This window comes from Eucalyptus grandis, chromosome 6, assembly GCF_016545825.1.
Source record: "Eucalyptus grandis isolate ANBG69807.140 chromosome 6, ASM1654582v1, whole genome shotgun sequence".
Taxonomy (NCBI): Eukaryota; Viridiplantae; Streptophyta; class Magnoliopsida; order Myrtales; family Myrtaceae; genus Eucalyptus; species Eucalyptus grandis.
The window spans coordinates 45272635-45291961 of record NC_052617.1 but is presented as its reverse complement, the minus strand read 5'-3'; the positions used below and the strand labels follow the sequence as shown (position 1 = coordinate 45291961).

General features: G+C 39.8%; 3 protein-coding genes across 6 annotated transcripts; 1 reads left to right on the top strand and 2 right to left on the bottom strand.

Annotated features, from left to right (window-relative positions):
* Positions 1–939: 939 nt before the first annotated feature.
* LOC104450208 lies at positions 940–1848 on the bottom strand. Its single transcript, XM_010064667.3, has one exon. It carries the CDS (start codon positions 1777–1779, stop codon positions 1144–1146), a length of 636 nt encoding a protein of 211 aa, XP_010062969.2. The 5' UTR covers positions 1780–1848; the 3' UTR covers positions 940–1143.
* A 1375-nt stretch (positions 1849–3223) lies between these two features.
* On the top strand, positions 3224–7081 carry LOC104450207 (polycomb group protein FERTILIZATION-INDEPENDENT ENDOSPERM). Its single transcript, NM_001302725.1, is given in 13 exon segments — positions 3224–3515; positions 3743–3808; positions 3930–4052; positions 4285–4365; positions 4543–4635; positions 4760–4835; positions 5267–5346; positions 5428–5499; positions 5905–5964; positions 6052–6148; positions 6371–6434; positions 6530–6589; positions 6684–7081. Coding segments are annotated over 13 exon segments (1119 nt in total). The 5' UTR covers positions 3224–3338; the 3' UTR covers positions 6754–7081.
* Positions 7082–7558: 477 nt separating this feature from the next.
* On the bottom strand, positions 7559–18988 carry LOC104450206. Of its 4 annotated transcripts, none has more exons than XM_010064663.3 (20): positions 18625–18988; positions 18324–18412; positions 17941–18050; positions 17789–17843; positions 17052–17140; positions 15304–15370; positions 15167–15229; positions 14646–14816; positions 14422–14515; positions 14252–14331; positions 14077–14152; positions 13897–13940; positions 12820–12887; positions 12056–12141; positions 11809–11966; positions 10371–11706; positions 9987–10261; positions 8969–9175; positions 8740–8896; positions 7559–8136 (listed from the first exon to the last, which is right to left on the bottom strand). In XM_010064663.3, the coding sequence occupies exons 1-20, from the start codon at positions 18734–18736 to the stop codon at positions 7844–7846; spliced, it is 3630 nt and encodes a 1209-aa protein (XP_010062965.2). In that variant the 5' UTR covers positions 18737–18988; the 3' UTR covers positions 7559–7843. The 4 variants fall into 4 exon arrangements, with proteins under 4 accessions (XP_010062965.2, XP_010062966.1, XP_018731555.1 ...); XM_010064664.3 differs by having other exon boundaries at positions 17945–18050; positions 18625–18987; XM_018876010.2 differs by lacking the exons at positions 18324–18412; positions 18625–18988 and having other exon boundaries at positions 17052–17133; positions 17945–18050.
* Between the last annotated feature and the right edge of the window lie 339 nt (positions 18989–19327).

Sequence of the window (19327 nt, the reverse complement as noted above, 5' to 3'; positions counted from 1 at the left end):
TTAATTAATGGTGTGAAGTGAAGAAGGTTAGTAATGTATCTAAGTATTTACCTAACTTGTCATGTCTCAGCATCTACCTTTGCAGCTCTATGCTTTGTAATAATTCTGAGAATTTACAAAGTTACGGGGTATTTGCCAATAGATACTAGTAAATGCAATTATTGGACGGAATGAAAACGTAATATTTCATTGTAAAAGTTACTTGTCAGCGGTTCTGATTTTCGAAGGTATGCCTTTGTTAATCTACGTTCTGATTTACCAAATGAAACAGTAAAAAGAAAACATTCGAGCAACAAAAAGAAAATGATGGATTGTATTTATTACCAATAATGTCACTAGTGGTCTTTCTGTTCCGGGTTAAAATTCAAAAGGCGCTTTAATTAATTTTGGCCGTTTTGAGTTCGCTCATTAGAAAACTCGTGTTCTGATTTGCACATGTGGTGCTGATTTGGCTAATGTGCTGCTTCTATATAAAATCTTTTTAGAGAAAGTGGAGAGATGTTACCTGCTGAACACAAGATCAAAAAAAAAAAAAAAAAAAAATCTCAGAGATGATATACAATCTTGCTGAAATAAAGACGTGAATATGATGACACGGGGGGGTTTTATGATAGGTTGGAGGAGGAGGAAGACAATTAAAAAAATTCAGAGCAGCAAACTTCTAATGTGGTTCGATGTCGAATTTCACTGGGGATAACTTGTGATAATTTTATTTTATTTTTATGGAGCGACTCTTTTAAAAAGAATAATAATAAATAAGCGATCATTATGGACGGATGATTACTTAGACATTGGTTCCTTTGAAAGTGATGATCACACGTCATCCTAACGATGATCACGCATATGTATTTTCGTGCAAACTCTCTGATCATGTTAAAAAAAAAAAAATTATTCCGAGCAGTGATCACATCTGAGACACCTGGGATAATGAGCCTATCAGAGTAGGAAAATCTTTCCATACCGTAACTGAGAAATCACTATGTTAAACTACGTATCCACAGACACGAACCTTAAATTCGCGATATTTTTACATACGAATTATCCGAAATTCCACCTCTACTAAAAGCAGTGTGCCAATGTGGATTCAGCTCCTGTCAAAAAAAAAAAACTTAAACATGATTCTCTCTGTCGGGACTCGGACGGTCAAAAGGAATTGGCGACGAGGATGGCCTGCCGGCAGCGGGCCCTCGCCTGCTCCAGCCTCTCCGCCAGCGTCTCCGGCTGCACGGCCGCCCTCACCATGGCCAGGTCCATCTCCATCAGCCTCAGCACCCTGAATAGCTCCGTCACCGTCCGCTCCTCCACCTCCCCTCCCTCCCTAAGCAACTCCGCCTCCTCCCTCGCCCGCTCCGCCACCATCTCCCCGGTCTTCGCCAGCAGGTCCGCCGACCCGAACTCCCTCCCCATCAGCCCCTCCAGCTTCTCCAGGAAGTCCGCGATCGCGTACCCCTTGGGCTTCGTCGTGTCGATCGCCTTCGTCCGCCTCCACCCGACCTCCATGTTCGGCGGCTCCGGCCGGGCCAGGGAGGGCCGGGAGCGGCGGTCGCGGACGATCTCGGAGGGGCGTCGTCGCTCGATGGGGAACTTGTCCGGGGCGACGGTGGCGTCGGAGGTCGGGGAAGGGGAAGGGGAAGGGGAAGGGGAGGGGAAGTCCGGCGTGGCGGAATCGGAAGTGCATTTTGGGGTGAGGAGACGGAGGCTGCGGTTAGGGTGATGAAGTAGTCGGGGTGGGGAGAGAAGGAGAGGGGAGTTGAAGGGGGAGTGGAGCTGAGCCGCCATGGGAGAGAGCTTGGGAAGCTTCAGGGAGAGGAGACTGAGGTGGATAAGCTTTTGTCACTTCTCTCTCTCTCTCTCTCTCCTTTTCTGGGTATTTCTATTCAGTTAAATATTTGGATATTTTGGGCAATAAATTACGGTTAATACTAAATAATAAAAATCAAATTATGTTAATTGTGATACAGATATTTCAAATTCCTTTTGTCACTAAAAGTTCAAAATTTATCAATTGTGACACAAATTATCTTAACTTTTTTTGTGTTATGGAAAACTCTACACTATCTTAAATAAAATTAAAACTGATTATATGTATGTGTATGTATAAATTTGGGTTTATTCATGACATAAAAAACAAGTATGAAATATTTGTGTCATAGTTAATAAGTTTATAGTTTTTTGTGACGCAAAAGAAAAGTTATTGTATTTGACTCACAATTGGTATGGTTCGAGATTTTTTTTTTTGTCATATTTGCCTAATAAAATCATCATCTATCGATGTATATGAAAATTTATCTCAATAAATGTATAAACAAATTACTTATCACGCAGAAATTGTCCCCACTTTTGATGTTATAAAATATTTTAGCGCCGATCAACATTACTTTTACATAAGAATTTTCTAAATGGTGATTAGTACTTTTCCATATAAAAACGTAAGTTGCATTGTGTTACGGATTAAGTTATTCAAATTAGTTGTCGACTTTTTCTATTGTTTAAAAGTAAATTTCTTTTATCAATTGATTAATAATTTTACGGTGTATTTAGTTACTTCCCAAGGTCCAAAGTAAAATTAGTAGGTGAGTTTTAATTGAGATTAGTGATACGCTACTATAAAATAGTAGATCAAAATATAGCTCAAATTGATTATTAATTTTCTTTTTCTTTTTTTCCTTTTCAAGACTTCATTTTTTCATGGAAAATTAATAATTTAAAATTTTTCTAATTTTGATCATTTACATCTTTAGAGAAAAAAAGGGTTACAAAAATCTAATTATCTACAAAAATGTGTACTCATGAATATATCTTTAATTAACTCATTTTTGTAGGAGACAATGATGATTAAGTTCCTCAAAATACTATCCAAATTATTAATTTTTTACGAAACAAGCAGAGGTTAAATTTTATACTGTCAGCGTTGGATTCATGACAATGGAACTCATGATTAAATGGTATTGTCAGGTCGAATGTCAACGAAGCTAATTTTCTAAAATGTAAATTCTCGTTTGATTCATAGAGTATGACAAAATTGGGCAAATATTTATACTAAGAAATAAATAAATAAATAAATTGGACAAAATGAAAGTTTAAAGACCGAATATAAATTTCCAAAATACTAAATTTCCTGTCTTTTCATACGAGTGCATGGTCTAATTTCAAGGTTCTCTTTCCTTTCTTGCAGACAACACTCGCCCTTCGCTTCTGGTCTTTTCCAAAGCAATAAAATTCCCTCGTTCGCCGTTCGGCGTCTTCACCGGCGGCGCGCGCCGCACTGCGTACCCACCGGCTGTCGCGTTCTCGCGGATCGAACTCGAGGAAAAGGCATCGGCGGCGGATCGGGGCAAATGGCGAAGATCGCGCCCGGGTGCGAACCGGTGGCGGGGACGCTGACCCCGTCGAAGAAGAGGGAGTACAGGGTCACCAACAGGCTCCAGGAGGGGAAGCGTCCCCTCTACGCCGTCGTCTTCAACTTCATCGACTCCCGCTACTTCAACGTCTTCGCCACCGTCGGCGGCAACCGGGTACTCTCCAAGTTCTCAGCTTTATGGGTTTTTGCCTCTTCTCGAGCATCTGCAGCAGTTTAACTGAACTGGGTTTTTCGTAGCATTCTTTATTTTGACCTGGTCAGTACAATTTGGATAGGAAAATTCGTGTTTTTTTTTTTTTTTTTTTTTTTCAGTTTATAGAAGATCACCGTGGAGCAAAAAAGTGTTTTACTTGTTCTGTTCTTTTCTTTTTTTCGTTCCAGGTTACTGTTTATCAGTGTCTCGAAGGGGGAGTAATAGCTGTGTTGCAGTCATACATTGATGAAGATGTAAGGCCAAACAACTTGTAGTAATTTGTCTGGTGGTTTACCCCCCTTGTGGAAAATGTGCATTCCGTAAGAATGAGCTATCTAATGGAGCCTCGGGACTTCCATGTGCTATGTAGATCAGAAGGACGAGTCGTTTTACACGGTCAGCTGGGCGTGCAATATCGATAGAACCCCGTTTGTGGTGGCGGGAGGAATCAATGGTATCATCCGTGTAATTGATGCTGGCAATGAGAAGATACACAGGGTACTTTTATTTCCATATTTACAAACCAAATAAAGCTATGCAATTTCGACATGAACTCATAAAGTCATTCTCTTGAAGATCCATCCATAATTTTGCTTAGCCCTGCTGGAGCTTAGAGATCTGTCAGACGCCCATACTCGTTGCCAGTGATTCATAAAAGATTGTAGTTTTATGTAGGAATGCGGGTACTCATTCGCTCTTCATTTATCTTTCCTATGTTATTCCTGTGCAGAGTTTTGTAGGCCATGGGGATTCAATAAATGAAATCAGGACTCAACCATTGAACCCATCCCTCATCGTGTCTGCTAGCAAAGTAATGTCACAGATCTCTGTATTTTGCACATCTCGGATTCTTTTTCTTTTAGTCTAATTGGTTAGTGTCCTATGGGGAACATCTTTTCTTGCAAGATTAAGTCTTGACCTGCTAAGGATCCTGTGTAACTGTTTTCCATGCTGGTTATTGCTTATAGCCTTGATCTGAATTGTTCAGGATGAATCCGTTAGGCTCTGGAACGTTCATACGGGAATTTGTATCCTGATATTTGCTGGAGCTGGGGGTCATCGCAATGAAGTTTTGAGTGTGGTCAGTCTCAGCTCCACAGATTCTTATTTTCTATTCTTCTGCAGGCCTCAAGAGTCAAGAGAATTGAAAATCTATGTACTTATTCTTTTGCTATATTGTTGTGGTATTATGTTGGCTTTTGTAGGACTTCCATCCTTCCGACAAGTACCGTATTGCAAGTTGTGGTATGGACAATACGGTTAAAATCTGGTCAATGAAAGGTAAAGTTCATGCCGGCTGCATATAGTTTGCTCTTAGTTGGCAATGCTTAAAACTACAGGACCTCTATATGTCGCAACATGCGAATCTTTAGATGGCAATGCGTTTTTTAATGTTGGTTGCTTTTAATTTAAGGAGAAATATGCTCCTGCTGTTGTATACTGATAAATCTGACGTTAGATGAGTTGTCGTACCACATAGAGATAGCAGCTCTTGAGCTTAATGGAAGGTTTATTTGCCAGCTAGTGTAGTGCATTCTTCTAGTTTCATAGGAAGTTGTAGAGATCGCAGCTCAAGTTGGTCCAATTCTAATGTAGTTCATTTATCCTGTTACATAGGAATTTTTCAAGCTTCTGAAAATATTTAAATACAATTTAGTGCACTCTGCCTGGACCTTTAAAACTACTTGATCATTTTATTGACCTTGCTGCAGAGTTCTGGACATATGTGGAGAAGTCATTTACATGGACAGATCTTCCATCGAAGTTTCCCACCAAATACGTGCAGTTTCCAGTGAGGAGCTTTTCTAATATAATTTTGTTTGCAGCAAGACAACGTGTTCTTCAAATTGACTTGTTTGTTATTATATTTCAGGTTTTCATAGCTCCAGTTCATTCAAACTATGTTGACTGCAACAGGTGGCTTGGTGATTTTGTTCTGTCAAAGGTGAAGTACTTGATTAAAGCTAACCAGTGTGAACCTTTGATCAGATCTTAAGGATCTTCCTTTCCCAATCTTTGGGATGTAAACTCCGAGTATCACTATCGATTAAAATGCACCTTTATAGTTTATGTTGCATTTTCTGTTGCAAAATCAATGAAATGAGAGCATTGGAGCATGCTGTTCTTTTTTTCGATAATCTTTCACTACTCGAGTGTGGACTTCATGGATCACACATGGTCAAAGCTTTTGAGCCTGGGTCTCTATATTAGAGTTGTTTTCATGTTTCTCTCTTCACCCTCTCTCTTTGAACTCTATTTGAATTGATTTTCTTCAATCAATTTTTACACTATCATGCAAATTCTCCAATCTATTGGATTGTGTGCTTATTATTTCCCCTTTTGCCTCTAGAGTGTTGACAACGAGATTGTGCTTTGGGAACCCAAAATGAAGGAACAATCTCCGGGAGAGGTTAGAGCATGCATGCTGAATTGGTTTTCCCCTCTTAATCAATAGAAAAGTTGATCATTGAATTATCTCTTTATATGGTGGGCTCAGGGGTCGGTGGATATCCTTCAGAAATATCCAGTTCCAGAGTGTGACATTTGGTTCATCAAATTTTCCTGTGACTTTCATTATCACTCAATTGCTATAGGTACCTTAAAGCCCATAGTCCTTCAGCTTTGGCATATTTGAGTTCCATTTGCAATCTCACTGCTCCTTTAATTTGCCTTGATCATCTCTTGGTCAATAATCTTTAGCATAAGTATATACAACTGATCTGGTCATGCCTCACTTTCTTGGATTCAACGAGTGTATTTAAGTTTCAAGATTTTATACAACAAGGGGGATCACTTCTGTCTTGATCACATACCAGGAAATAGGGAAGGGAAGATCTACGTATGGGAGCTGCAGAGTAGCCCTCCTGTTCTAATTGCAAAGTATGGATGGCTTTGCTTTGTTTTTGTTAATCGATGTTTTAGGAATTCATGAGTGGCACTTATATGTTTACCCCCGCTGCTCAATCATGCGTCAGGTTGTCTCATCCCCAATCAAAATCCCCAATCAGACAGACTGCCATGTCATTTGATGGGAGGTAACTCAGACTATCATGATGACGAATTGCCAAGAATCTATCTTATGATTTTGACTTCATCAGATTTTTTTTCTTCTTCGTTTCCTTTTCACAGCACAATCCTGAGCTGCTGTGAGGATGGTACTATATGGCGCTGGGATGCAATTACGGCATCAACATCCTAAGCCTTCCATGGCAGATGGACTGGAGAACTCCGTTAGTAATTATGAATCCCTCTTGTGTGGGCATGTTCCCCACCATGTATCAGCTGAATGGGAGCTGCTTCAACCTCTTATCTCGATGGATACTCGAATAGCATCACCGCACAGATGCAAGCGGACAACTGCTTTTTCGTAACGAAGAAAGCAAGTGGATGATTTGGTTGTGCATCAGTCTGAACGATTTATGAAGTTACTTTTTGGTGTCAAATGTACTCTCCGTGAATCATTTCACTTCGCAAACTGGGATTTGTACCCTAGAAACATCCAGTTTAATCTACCTTAACTTCCCAGATGGGACTCTGCCCAATTCGCTTTCGCTAAGATGAGAATGAACAAAAGCCGTAGGTCTAGAGCACACCAGCAGATGAACAGACTTGCGACCATGATAAGATACGGTCGTGTTGGCTTACATTCATCGTGTAGGCAAGTACAACTGTATCAAGCCAATTACAAAGAACAATTATCTATTTCTCACCAGATGTAATCTTTACCTTGCCGGTACTCTTAATAAGTAAAGCCATTCTAGTTGTGAGTGACAAACTGTGACCAAAGTTTTTGTTAAACCAGATATTCGTCGTGCACGATGAAATGTCTTATATGGGCAACTCAGCAAATGATCGGTATATAAGGATACCAGAGACACCAGCATCGAAGAACATCTCTCTTTAATGCCATTTAGTGCCAGAAATATCGCTGTGGACGCTGAAGCAAAAGGATCCTGCAGATATTACGAATATCCTACTTGATCTCTATCCAGAATAACCAAACGTGGGGTCAAAAGAGATGAGCAGAGTTTCTTCAATGTTATGCAAATCATAAGGACAAAATTGAACCTATTACATGTGGTTCCTTTATGTCTCGGGACATGATCCTTCTCATTACAAAATTATGGATACAGGTCACACGTTTTACTCTGCCCGATTGCTATTCCACACAAAACTCGACATGTACAGGGCAACATATTTGTATACTGTACACAAAAAGAATGGGCATATACTATACACTTCAGATCCTCTTCCGTCAAAATTGTAAAGCAAGGGAGTGAAAGTGCCAATTAAATATTCGTTCTCAATTGCTTCAATAGCCTCTGAATGTTTCCAAGATTCTGAGCGAGTTGGTCGACATCGGTGATATGTTGGGTAGAAGCACCTGAATTGCCCAAGGCAGCCAGGAGAGCGGTGCACTTGGCTTGAGACTCTAAAACTGTCTCCTCAAGGGAAGCCACTGTTGAGGGAATCGAAGGAGATTCGTTAGTCGTATAAGGTAGGGAAGCAAGACTGATGCTGGCAGCACTACTATCCCGGCTGAGCTTGTCCGGAGTGAGCATTCTTTCGAGACCCTGGCTTCCTGCAAATCATTAGTTCTGAAATCAACACGAGCATGTCCGAAAAATGGTGCAAGCAAACAGTGTGCCCATGTAACATTGCATGATACAGCCTGGTTTGGCCCTAAAGATTCATGCCTCAACTATATACTGCCCAATTTCAGACTACAAGATAAAGCTATACACAAACATGATGCGCATGCTTCTATCGCAAAGCAATGCACTACCACTAGGATTTCAGAAATTCGATCTATCTCGTTCTGTCAAAGCAGCCTCCTAGATGCTACTTTCGAACATTCTGGATAGTCTGATCCACAGGTCCAATTTTTGATAACCAATGGTTCAGAGCCCCAACCCCCCATTTTCCCTCTATTTTACAACTTGGTACGAGTAGGACTTCTTAAGCACAACAAGACAGGTTAAAGATAAAGTGCGGAATTCCAAACATAATGACCTCTTCTTGCCTCTTGCAGCATCCGATCTTAAAGAACTTCCTAAAAACATCCCCCTTTTCCTTTTTCAGAGAGGGAAGCATTGCATAATAACCAAAATAAAACAATGATAGTGTGACTCCTGAGAGGAAACTCTGAATAATATATGCTCTGGAGGACTTCGATTAATATTACCAAGGTTGCTTAGCTGGTCCATGGCAGCATGACCAACAGAATCTTCCAGCTTCAGCACACGCAGGACTCCAGCAGTAATTCGTCCCATCGAATCAATTTCAGATTTGCACAGAAAGGCGAGATGTCTAAGCTCATCCCGGGAGACAGCTGCTTCAATCTAAAAAAAAAAAGGCGCTTCTCAGCAGAGAAGTATGGAAAACAGAAAGAGACATGTGATTCAGTATTTTACCGGTTTCTTGACTGAAAACTTCAAATTTTCAACCATCCACTTGGCCGTTTCACTATCTACATCATCCTCGGAGATTACCATGCGGACTTCAAGATTTATCCCCTCATTCATCTGAAAAGTTTCTTTGATCCCATTTGAATGTACACCAGCTATAAGCATTTCCCCATGATATTGGGGCTTCAGGATCTGCAAGCCTTCAATATCTACCTGCAAGGGCAATCAGCATTGTTAACAACATAATCAACTTCATGCAGACTTCCAAAAGCAGTCCACCAGATTAGATAATCACATCTGAAATCAAGAATATAACAACAGATAGAAAATGTATATCCACCTACCAGCCCATTTATAGCCCAGCTAAACACTAAATCATTTTCTGTGATTTTAAGCCAGAGTGACTTCCCAGCTCTCAAATAATCATCAAACTAGATGTTCTGATAATTAGTCATGCCATTCAAACATCTTTAATTCAAAATAGACTTCCCCCTCTAATGCATTAAAACCAGTCCACCGTGAAGTTATTCGTGTTTGTCATAAAAGGTATGAGGAACATCTTTGATGGAGTAGGATGGATCCAAATTCAAGGAAATTTTAAGAATGATAAAAAGTACAGGCACATAAGAAGCTGATCTAAGTCTTCCCATTTATGGTCAACCTAATAACAGAGATTGGCTAACTATGGCATCACCAAATAAAATCAACAGATAGAGGAAACAGATGGCTACAGCTTCAGATAAAGCAAGTTGACCTCACACATAACAGACAAATGTAAGCATTAAGTGGCAAGACACAGAGAGTGGACCAAACTCTGATAGCTATGTTATACAATATACACTGGTTTTTGTCAGAAGTACTTGCCCAGCCAATGTTAGCAAGAAAGGCTTGAATCAAACATGAGAAATTGCATGAAAATATTAAAATCAATAGTGGTACTTTATTTACCTTCAGATAGCAACTAAAAGCTCATTGATAAACTAAAACTGTTGGTACAAGTTAAAATTTCCATATATTTACTTACAATAACTGACTCCAAAGGAAACTTCCACGCTGGATTAGATCTTTCTTTGCAACTAATTTCGTGCTTGGATACGCTTTTAGCTTCTATTCGCAAACTCTTAAAAGACGTGTGCCATGACCTCTCTTCTCTTCCGACATCTGTGAGGTCATTATACTGCCAACTTTCAGCCATCTCTTGAGGACCTTCTAAAGCAAAAAGCCAGTCTTTCAACTCTACGGATATGTCAAAATTATCTGGCTTTGCTGAGTCCAGAAAACCACTGTCTATTCCATCTCCTGAAATTCCAACACAGCAGATAGACAAGGTATAAGTCAAGTGCCATAATTATGAGTCACAAACATATGATATGATAAAAGGATAACCAATTGCAAAATATCTTCGTACTCTTTTCTAGATCATCCGCATTAAGTGGCGATGCTTTAAAAAGTTTGGGTAGAGGCCCTGAGGACAAATTATCCAACCCTTTCAACAGTCCCTCTCCAGGACCACCATCTGGACCAAGTATTCCAAAGCGATGCAGCAGGGACTCGGCATAGTTCAATCCACCACCAAGACGAACACCAGAAATGCGAGCTGACAAATTTAAGCTACGACACTCTACGTCATCCTCATTGAATGGAATCACTTGTACAGTACTTATGTCCAGAAATGGAACCGGATTAACATGGCCATTTGTTTGAAACTTGCTTTTGTTATTTATCCACAAGACAGCTCTTAGTTTTGGGCTTTCACTCCCCACAACCAGATTGCCATGGTCCTCAGTACTCAGCACCAAGCCATTCTCATCACCCAAATTTCTGGGAGTATCTACACAATTAACCTGAATGCTCTCCCACCGCAAGGTGGATGAAACAGCTATGGCCCCTCCAAGGGTTCTGTGAGTAACTTTGATGAAAATATTATCTCCAATGAATTGAACCAGTGGCATGTCCTCCATCACCAAGGAAGAAGACTCCAGAAATCTAAGCTGTAGATCCCTTACAGCTAAACTGACAGCAGTGTCACTGGGAACTCTTTCCACTAGCTTTCTACTAACAGCTTCAGTTCTCACTTTCCTTGCTCTGCTCTTTCTTCCAACTAGAGCAATCTTTTCACTGATTCTTCCGATATAGGTATAGAGATCCAGCACAAAGAACAACTGCTCAACAGAAGTGTTAGATAGATACTGTTGGCATGCAACTCCCACTCTGACAATCCCACCTGGAGGAGGGACATCTGTCAAGGGTTTCCCATCAGAAGTAACCATTGCTGCTTCAAAGCGAGCATCTTTAACCTCAACACATGGCCATGAATCTGATACATTGTTACGAGAATGGGGTGCTTCGGTGACAGCAGCACATGCTTCTAGAGACAAACTCACCAATGATGCTTCACTGGTCCATTTCTTCTGGCTAGCATCAATCGGTTGGTCAGCCCATAAACAAAAACAGGCAGGATCCTTTTCTAGGTTCAGTAGCCGCGTTTTCAGACAAGGTGATTCTGAAAATGATAAGTTTTCAATACGAAGCTTTGCTCCAGTCAAAGATTTCTGGACAATGTCTTTCCCGTTATCAGAAGTTAAATGGTTCCCAAACTCCAACGGGACAGTAAGTTCTAACTCCTTGAGCATAAATAAAAGGGATTTTATGGAAGAATCGGGTAAAACAGCTCCTGGACTCACAATAATTCCGTCTGCCAAAAAGGAACATACCCTTAAACAGGAATCTTCCTGAAGAAATATCTGCCAAAAAATGGTTCAAGTCATTCTTTAGAAATACCAAGGTCTATATGCACCAGCCCCAAGTAAACTATAGAAAGAAAAGTATAGACATTTGATGAATACCATGAGAGGCTGACAGTTGATTACTGTCTCAGACGCAAAGGAGGGTGGGGCAGGGGATGGATTGACCTGGAGAGAATACAAGCATATCAAAGGAACACCTACACTTCTCTGCCATTGATGTTCTCCCAAAGGATAAATTGGAGGACAAAAATTTTTAGCTGCAAGAGAAAAAAGCCAACTTAAAATGACAACCAACAACCTGATGTCCATGATAATCTGGCAAGTACACTATAAAATTAACTAGTACCAAAGTCAGGAATGTCCTCAATATCTTTTGCAATAGTCAGCATTGATGGCTGAACCAAAGTGCATGGAGGGCGTGAGAAGGTGTCCCTGAAATGTATTTGCTAATATAAGGCACTGTTTTGATCATCCAAAAGTATGTTGAATTGACTTAGGGACACAAGACATCATTCAAGAACTTAAGTCATTTTTTGGAATAGAGTTGAAGGAAATAGATTGTTTTAATAGAGTAAAATTAAAGAAATTTTCCCTTGTTTGGGAGGAGAGGGAAAATGGAAGGACAGATTAATTGCGACTTATTTTCTCTCCCTCCCTCAATTTACCTCTTCCTTTCTACTCTCCCAAACAAGGCCTTAAGCTCCATACCGCAAATTTATACTTCACCATACTTGAAAGAAATATTAACAGCATCTCTTCTTAAACTAAGACTGCAAGTCCTAAAGGAATTTTGAAGACATCGATAAGAAAATTTCAAACACATTATTTTTTCATTTCAACGGAAAATGAGTTTGAGGAATGTCATTGTGTATTTCCAATCTGTATGAAGAAAGTCAATAATGTCAGTCCAACAGAAGGGCAGAATTACTTTCAGAATATGTTATGGAAAATGGCAAATGGTGTCAAAACCGCCGAGATAAGAAATTGAAGCTCCACCTTTATCTAGCATGTGAACTGTAACTGAGAAAGTTGAATAGCATTTCGCAACAGAAACATTCCTCCAAGAGGATATTTGCAACAAAAATTATTCAACAAAATACAGGAGCTAACCTTAAGAAAAGACCACCAACCATCAATTTTGTCAAGTTATTTGCACTTTCTCCATCAGAAACACTAGCCTGCAGGGTCCAACATGAAATTTATTATTGCAAGACAAGAGACTGACTTTAAGGCAAGCAATCCACATAAGATTATGAAAAATGCACAGAAACAGGCTGTTACATTGTCTAAACTGGAAAAATAAAAAATAAAAAAATATCTACATTTAGTCATGCAGTTAAGATATAACCAGAAATTACCAAGAGAACAAATTCTAATAAAAATGTCAGCGTCCTAAAAACATGCATCCCAAGATGTTGAAGGGCAACTTTCAAGAAAATGTTGAACAATTTCCCAAACACTGATATGCTTCAACCAGAATGCAAAATAACTAGTTCATGGAAAAGTATTAGAACTTATGTTGTCAAATGTTTAGTGTATGACTTCCTTTTGTTGGCCAATTATTGCACATTACTTGTTGCTCCCCATTTTAACAACAACATGCATCTCCAAAATACTATAACTTTACCCTATACTTGACTTCAAAATGCTAATTTATTGCAAAATTCAGTCCATTTTGACAAAATACAGAAACCTTCATTGATTGAGCAATTCCAATCACACTTAAGCTTTGACAGTACATATTTAGACTTAGACACACCAAAAGCATCACTTCCCCAGAACTAAAACCTTTTGGAGTACATGGAACTAAGTACTAACCAATATATTACCAATCCAATGTTACTTAATAAACTCCTCAAATTGCTGATTCAAGATATTTTCTCAGCAAATGTGCAAGACAACTTAGGCAAAAGAACATGAAAAATAGAAGAAAAAGGAAAAATTAAAGTTGCGATGAGGTTCTCGTACTTGTTCAATATCAACAATTAGAGACCACATATTACCAAAAAAAAAACAATTAGAGACCACAATGCTTAGAGATTAATTGTTATGTTGTTTCTCACAATAAGAGTACATCGCTAGATTAAGTTTCAGCTTGTGTTACGCAACAAAAATATGGCATCTGATAATAATAAAATCTAATGTGAAAGAAAAACAAGAAATCAACTGTAGTGCCACAAGACATACTCGAGAAAAATGGAGTGATTGCATCAAAAGTTCCAGCTGAAACCCTGCACATAGATATGAATGTAAGAATTATGTCAAGTTGAACAAGAACGTCCGAAGCTGAAATGCCCTTAGACTTGAGTCACCATTTCTGAGAAAACTTAGATAGAAAAAGAATTAGAGGCTTATAGCAGAACGAACCAGCATCTTTGATGCATAAAAATATGTGGTCCACTATAATCGATACCAGAGAGTGACCAGCTGCTTCTACAGATCGCTGTCAAGATAACATATTAAAGAAGAGATGGAAATTTTTAGCAGAGATTAGCAACAGAGTGAAGCTTGCTCAAAACAAAATAGTGGTGAATTCTAAAACCTGTTGAGCCTTTAAATCTACATCGCCTCTGTTAAGGCAGATGTACAGTCCAGTCAAGAAGCGGAGGAGAGCACGGAGTCCTGTTCATATGATGCTATATATCAAATCCAGCTATTTATGAGAAAAGCATCGCCTGGGAATAAGATCAAGAAAAAGGAAACCCTAGATACCTGGTTCACTTAGTGCAGGACAAACAGCTTCTGTAATGTGTAACTGAACCTCAAGACCAAGTGGTGTATTTAATTCCGTCCTCTTCACTGTGATCTATCATAATGTAATAGGAAATGCATCAACTTTTTAATTGTCGCACAAAGTACCTTGTTAAGCTCACAGAGCCAATAAATGATATCAGGGAAGAAAATTCATCGATTTCTAGCAAAGTAGAAGTTATTACATAAGCCTCTCCTGATATTCCTTCAATGAAACGCTCCCCACCAAAGAAAACTCGCTTTGCCCCATCATCATCTCTTTGGTCTGCTCCTTCTTGTGCACGTGCCAGATTGGCCTCCGAAAACATATCAGGATGAGGAAGAAGATCGATAGATAGAGATTCCCATTCAAGTTTCTGCTTTATAATCACCAAGTGTCATTAGCCATCAGCATAGAATGCACTACCACATATTGGATCTTGGTCAGGAAAAACTGAAAGTGCTTACTTGAAACAGATAACATCCTAAGCTTTCAAAATAATTGAAAAAGTATATGAATGCACACAAGAGCATTTGAGCTCACACAAACACAAGCACATGTCCAAATGGGCAGTTCAGAACATTCGATGGCTACCTCCAACCATATACCTATAAATGCAGCAAACAAGTCCAGATGATAATTCCATACATAACACCCTTTGACAAAATTACGGGATGAGCTGTGCACTGCATTTGCATTTGGAGATGATTTAAGCAAGTAAATTACCTTGAATACATAGATATATTTACTGTTACTGAAGAATTCACGTGCTTCCTTGAGATTAACAACCTGCGATAACATTGTCAGAATTGGCATGAAACATAAGAAGCCAGTTATAAATTGTTTATAACAAGGAGACCCACCTGCCAGTTTTCATTTGTGGTGTACAGCAGAAGATTACGTATAGTTATAGATGCCAAAGGTGATGCCCTGTGTTATGAGTAATTAGTGTGTAGAAGTGGCAAAAACACATGCCAATCCAGAATGAAGAAAAACAGAGATTGGAAATGGTCAGGATTAGCACTAGCCAGGGATTACATGAAGCAAATCCATTTAGAGTCTTTAGACCATGAATTGGAAGATTTTATCCCAAATAGTCAAACAAATATCTCCACAGAACTCTGAGAAGTGGTAAGCAGCAGGCTATTCTATTCAAACATTTGAGATGGAAGGAACAACAAAAGAGAAGTACCAGAACATACTGAGTTAAAGAAAAAATAAAGTGGAGGGTACAAATTGGGACGAAAAGATAATAAAGTGTTACCAGTGAACTTCAATGATAGTTGACTAAAATCTACATATGCAGATCTCTACACCAAAAAAGAAATGCTTTATCCAAGCTGCATCAGACATATCACATATTCTTGCCCATATTTACATAGCCATTTACATAGCCACTCCCACTCTCCTACACTCTATCACCATGATAAACTGAGAGCTCAGCATCAATTTATTGAGCTGGAAACAGGAAGTCCTTTCACCTATTACATGAACTATAATGTCACACCATCAACAGATGAACACTATCATTTTGGAAATAGGCCATATGCAAGTACATATTTCATTGACAGTCAATCCACGTGTCATGAAGTAACATAGAATGATTACGTCAAGACGCCAATAATATGGCAGGTCATCAAAAGCATATGATGACTTACTATGAAATGCCTTCAGGGCGATGAGAGTAGTAAACATTTTATTAGTTCAATTGAAATGTGTCTAGGATTAACAGTTGTATCAAGACTAATCCTTCGGTAAACACCAAGATAGAAGTACGTAAGTGGATATGTGTTAAGCACACAGTCCTTTATTTAACATTTTGAACGAAACTTTCCTAAGACATGAGACATTTAAAGAAAAAAAGTCCAAGGCACCACTGATTTAAATTGATAATTTACATGTCATGTAGTCAATAATCACCTTTTCCTGAAAAATATTGTTGCCTTCTCAAGTGATAAGTTTGCAAGTCCAAAAGTCACTTGTAAGACACCAAATAAACGCATGATTGACCAACATGATTTTGACATGTAAAAGGTTACTAGAGAACTCTTCTTGGTAAATCCATGTTAAGATGCACTTTTTTTACTTTTAAGTTCAAAAATCAACACGTGTATCAGATTGAAATTAAATTTTACAGAAAAATATATATTTTCAACACACATATGATTACTGTGGCTCTAAATATATTGTGTCAAGATCAAGTTGCGTTCTCAACGCCTGTGTCTTGGATAAAAGTTCAATTTAGTACAGAAAAATTATATTTTCAACGCAATTATGCTTTCTGCGGATTACATACGCTAATTTTGTGTCAAGATCAAATTGTATTCTCACGTAATGCTCAACAATATTCCCCATTGTGCTGTGCCAAGGATTGCCTAATATAGGCAGATTAATAATTATTAAACAACACCACAAAAATGAGGGAAGATACATAAAAACAAGTGCTTAAAGGTTGGAGTGTCTGATGAAGTGATCTTGTGAGAATAGGTTTTGGAACCAACTCTGGGTAAAGCAGGCCAGTTAAATCATATAGATTGTATTCCAAAAACAAGCAATTCCCACTGATTGGTCAGTTCTGCCCTATACCTCCCAAGAAAAGTGAATGACTCACCATGCAGCTCCTCCTTGTCTCTTGCCACCTCCGCGAGTTTCAAGGAGAAGGTTGACAGTGGTAACCTCCAAAGTCATTCCATCTGCAATCTAGAAATTTCAAGTACAGAGTAAATATTTTTTGGAGCAGTATTTCCACATTCAGCAACATTCATAAACAATTTAAGCGCTCAACTAGCATCAATCTAGAGAGACCTTCAGCTGAATGTGATGAAGGTGGATCTAGAGAGATGGAAAATCAAGTATCTCAGAAAATTAACTTAGTATTACGAAGAGACTACCAGGCAGGAGAGGAAAAGAAGGGACAAGGAAACATTAAGAACAAAGGGAATTCCCTCTATATAAGGCAATGTTCGACCAAAAAAGAAAAACAATGCAATGAGATGCACAGCCATGAAATAGGGCACATTCACGGAGAAGAAAATAAAGAGACAGAAAACCCAACCCAAACCAACCCCCAAAAAAAAAAAAAAAAAAAACAATGTGAGCTCACATTCTAGACTTTACTTATGTCGTGAAATGAAAAGCTTTGGGCCATAGGTGACTCGCCTGATTTTTTAGATCACAAAAAACCTAAGGTAAGATGCTGTTTCAGAATCCATTATTAATCATGCACATGATAGCCAATTGCAGTCAGGAAGTGAGAAGTTGGAGTAGACCAGTAAATTATGCCCAATAACTCCAAACAGAGAAGTACTTGAATGCCAGGAGAACTACTGTGATCAAAGCAAGCCTGACCTTATCAGCAAATCCGTAACCACTACTCCATCCAGATCCAGCTGATAATGGTGTACTGCAGAAGAATTGAATTCAAACATTGAAGTCATCCAGAAAACAAGACCGACAGGAAGCATGATGCAATATCTCATGCATAATGACGTCCACATTACCTACATGAAGTCCTAGACGCTTCAGCATCGGGATTCTCCTCCAGAACCAGATCAAGCCTGTTAATTTGCACCACAATTGGCTCCACCTGGACATTGCTTACAGATGGAAGCTATACGAAAACAAATCAAACAACTCAAGTCAACAGTAGCTGAGACTCCACTGGACCCAAAAACTTCCTAGTACGGGGCATTTAACCATAAATCTAGTCATTAAAGGATTGCCAGGGCACCAAGTGAGCCGCAATCTCTTAGACTTCCACTGTAGTAAACATAGCAATTCCCATCTCATTTGTCCTGCTCCTCCAAACGTCTCTCGCAATCAAACAACGGATGGACAAGCAACTCCAAATAAACAAAACAAGCCCGAAGAAGAGAAAACTTACGATTATCGTCAACTTGTCGACCTTCGCCGTCGTCACGTTCAGCGCCGGCGGCAGCCCAACGCTCGAATGCAGAGCATCTCCATTGATATCTAAAATGCCGAATGAGATCGTCAATCCACCAGGCTTATCACGTATCCCAACAAGTCATACCAAAGCGATTGGCGATCAATCACACTTAAACGAACTAGCAAAATCAAGACAACGAGCAGCAAATCGATCTAACACAGCACAATCGCAAAGCGGCGATCGACCGTTTTCGTCGACCGCAGTGGCGAAACGAATAAGAGTGGAACTCGGTTACCTAAATTGGAGAGCTGAACGGTGCGGCCTTGCAGTTTGAACTGATCGCGGGAGAAGGACTTGAGCCAGTACTTGAGAGTGTACTCCAGGGCCCGAGCCAGTATCGACTCCATTGCTCCGAGCTCGCCGCGATCGCCGCCGCCGCCGCCGCCGCCGCCGAGAAACCTCTACGAGCTCCGGGGGGAACTTCCAGATCCGCGATCGAGCATTCAACCGGAGACCTAATCGGGTTCGGGCCGGGTGGCGCGGGGGGGGTGATCCGGAGTGAGAATGCTTCCCCCGAAACGTCTCTGGTTTTAGAGAAGGAATGAGATTCTCTCTCTACCTTTTTCTCTCTCTGATTTTCTCAGCTGGCAGGTTAGAATCTCGGAACGGTGGAGAGAGGGAGGGAAAAGGGAGGGAGGGGATGGGGTACGAGGCACGTGCGGAGTGGGCGGCACGTGAGAGGTAGGATGCGTTCGGACCACTTTAACCGTCTGAAGAGGAGCAACGCGTTGGATCGCGGGGGTCTTGTCAGGAGGGAGGATTTGTCGGTTTTGTCTGCGCTCCTTTTGGTTAAAAACATATATTAAAAAGAAGAAGAAGAAGAAGTAAGAATCGACGCGGGGAAGGAAAGATACAGCTGGCCGGGACCGTCAGTAATGGCTAATTCTCTAAGAATCCTCAACTTTTAAGTGTAATTCCAATTTCGTTTCCCAATTTTC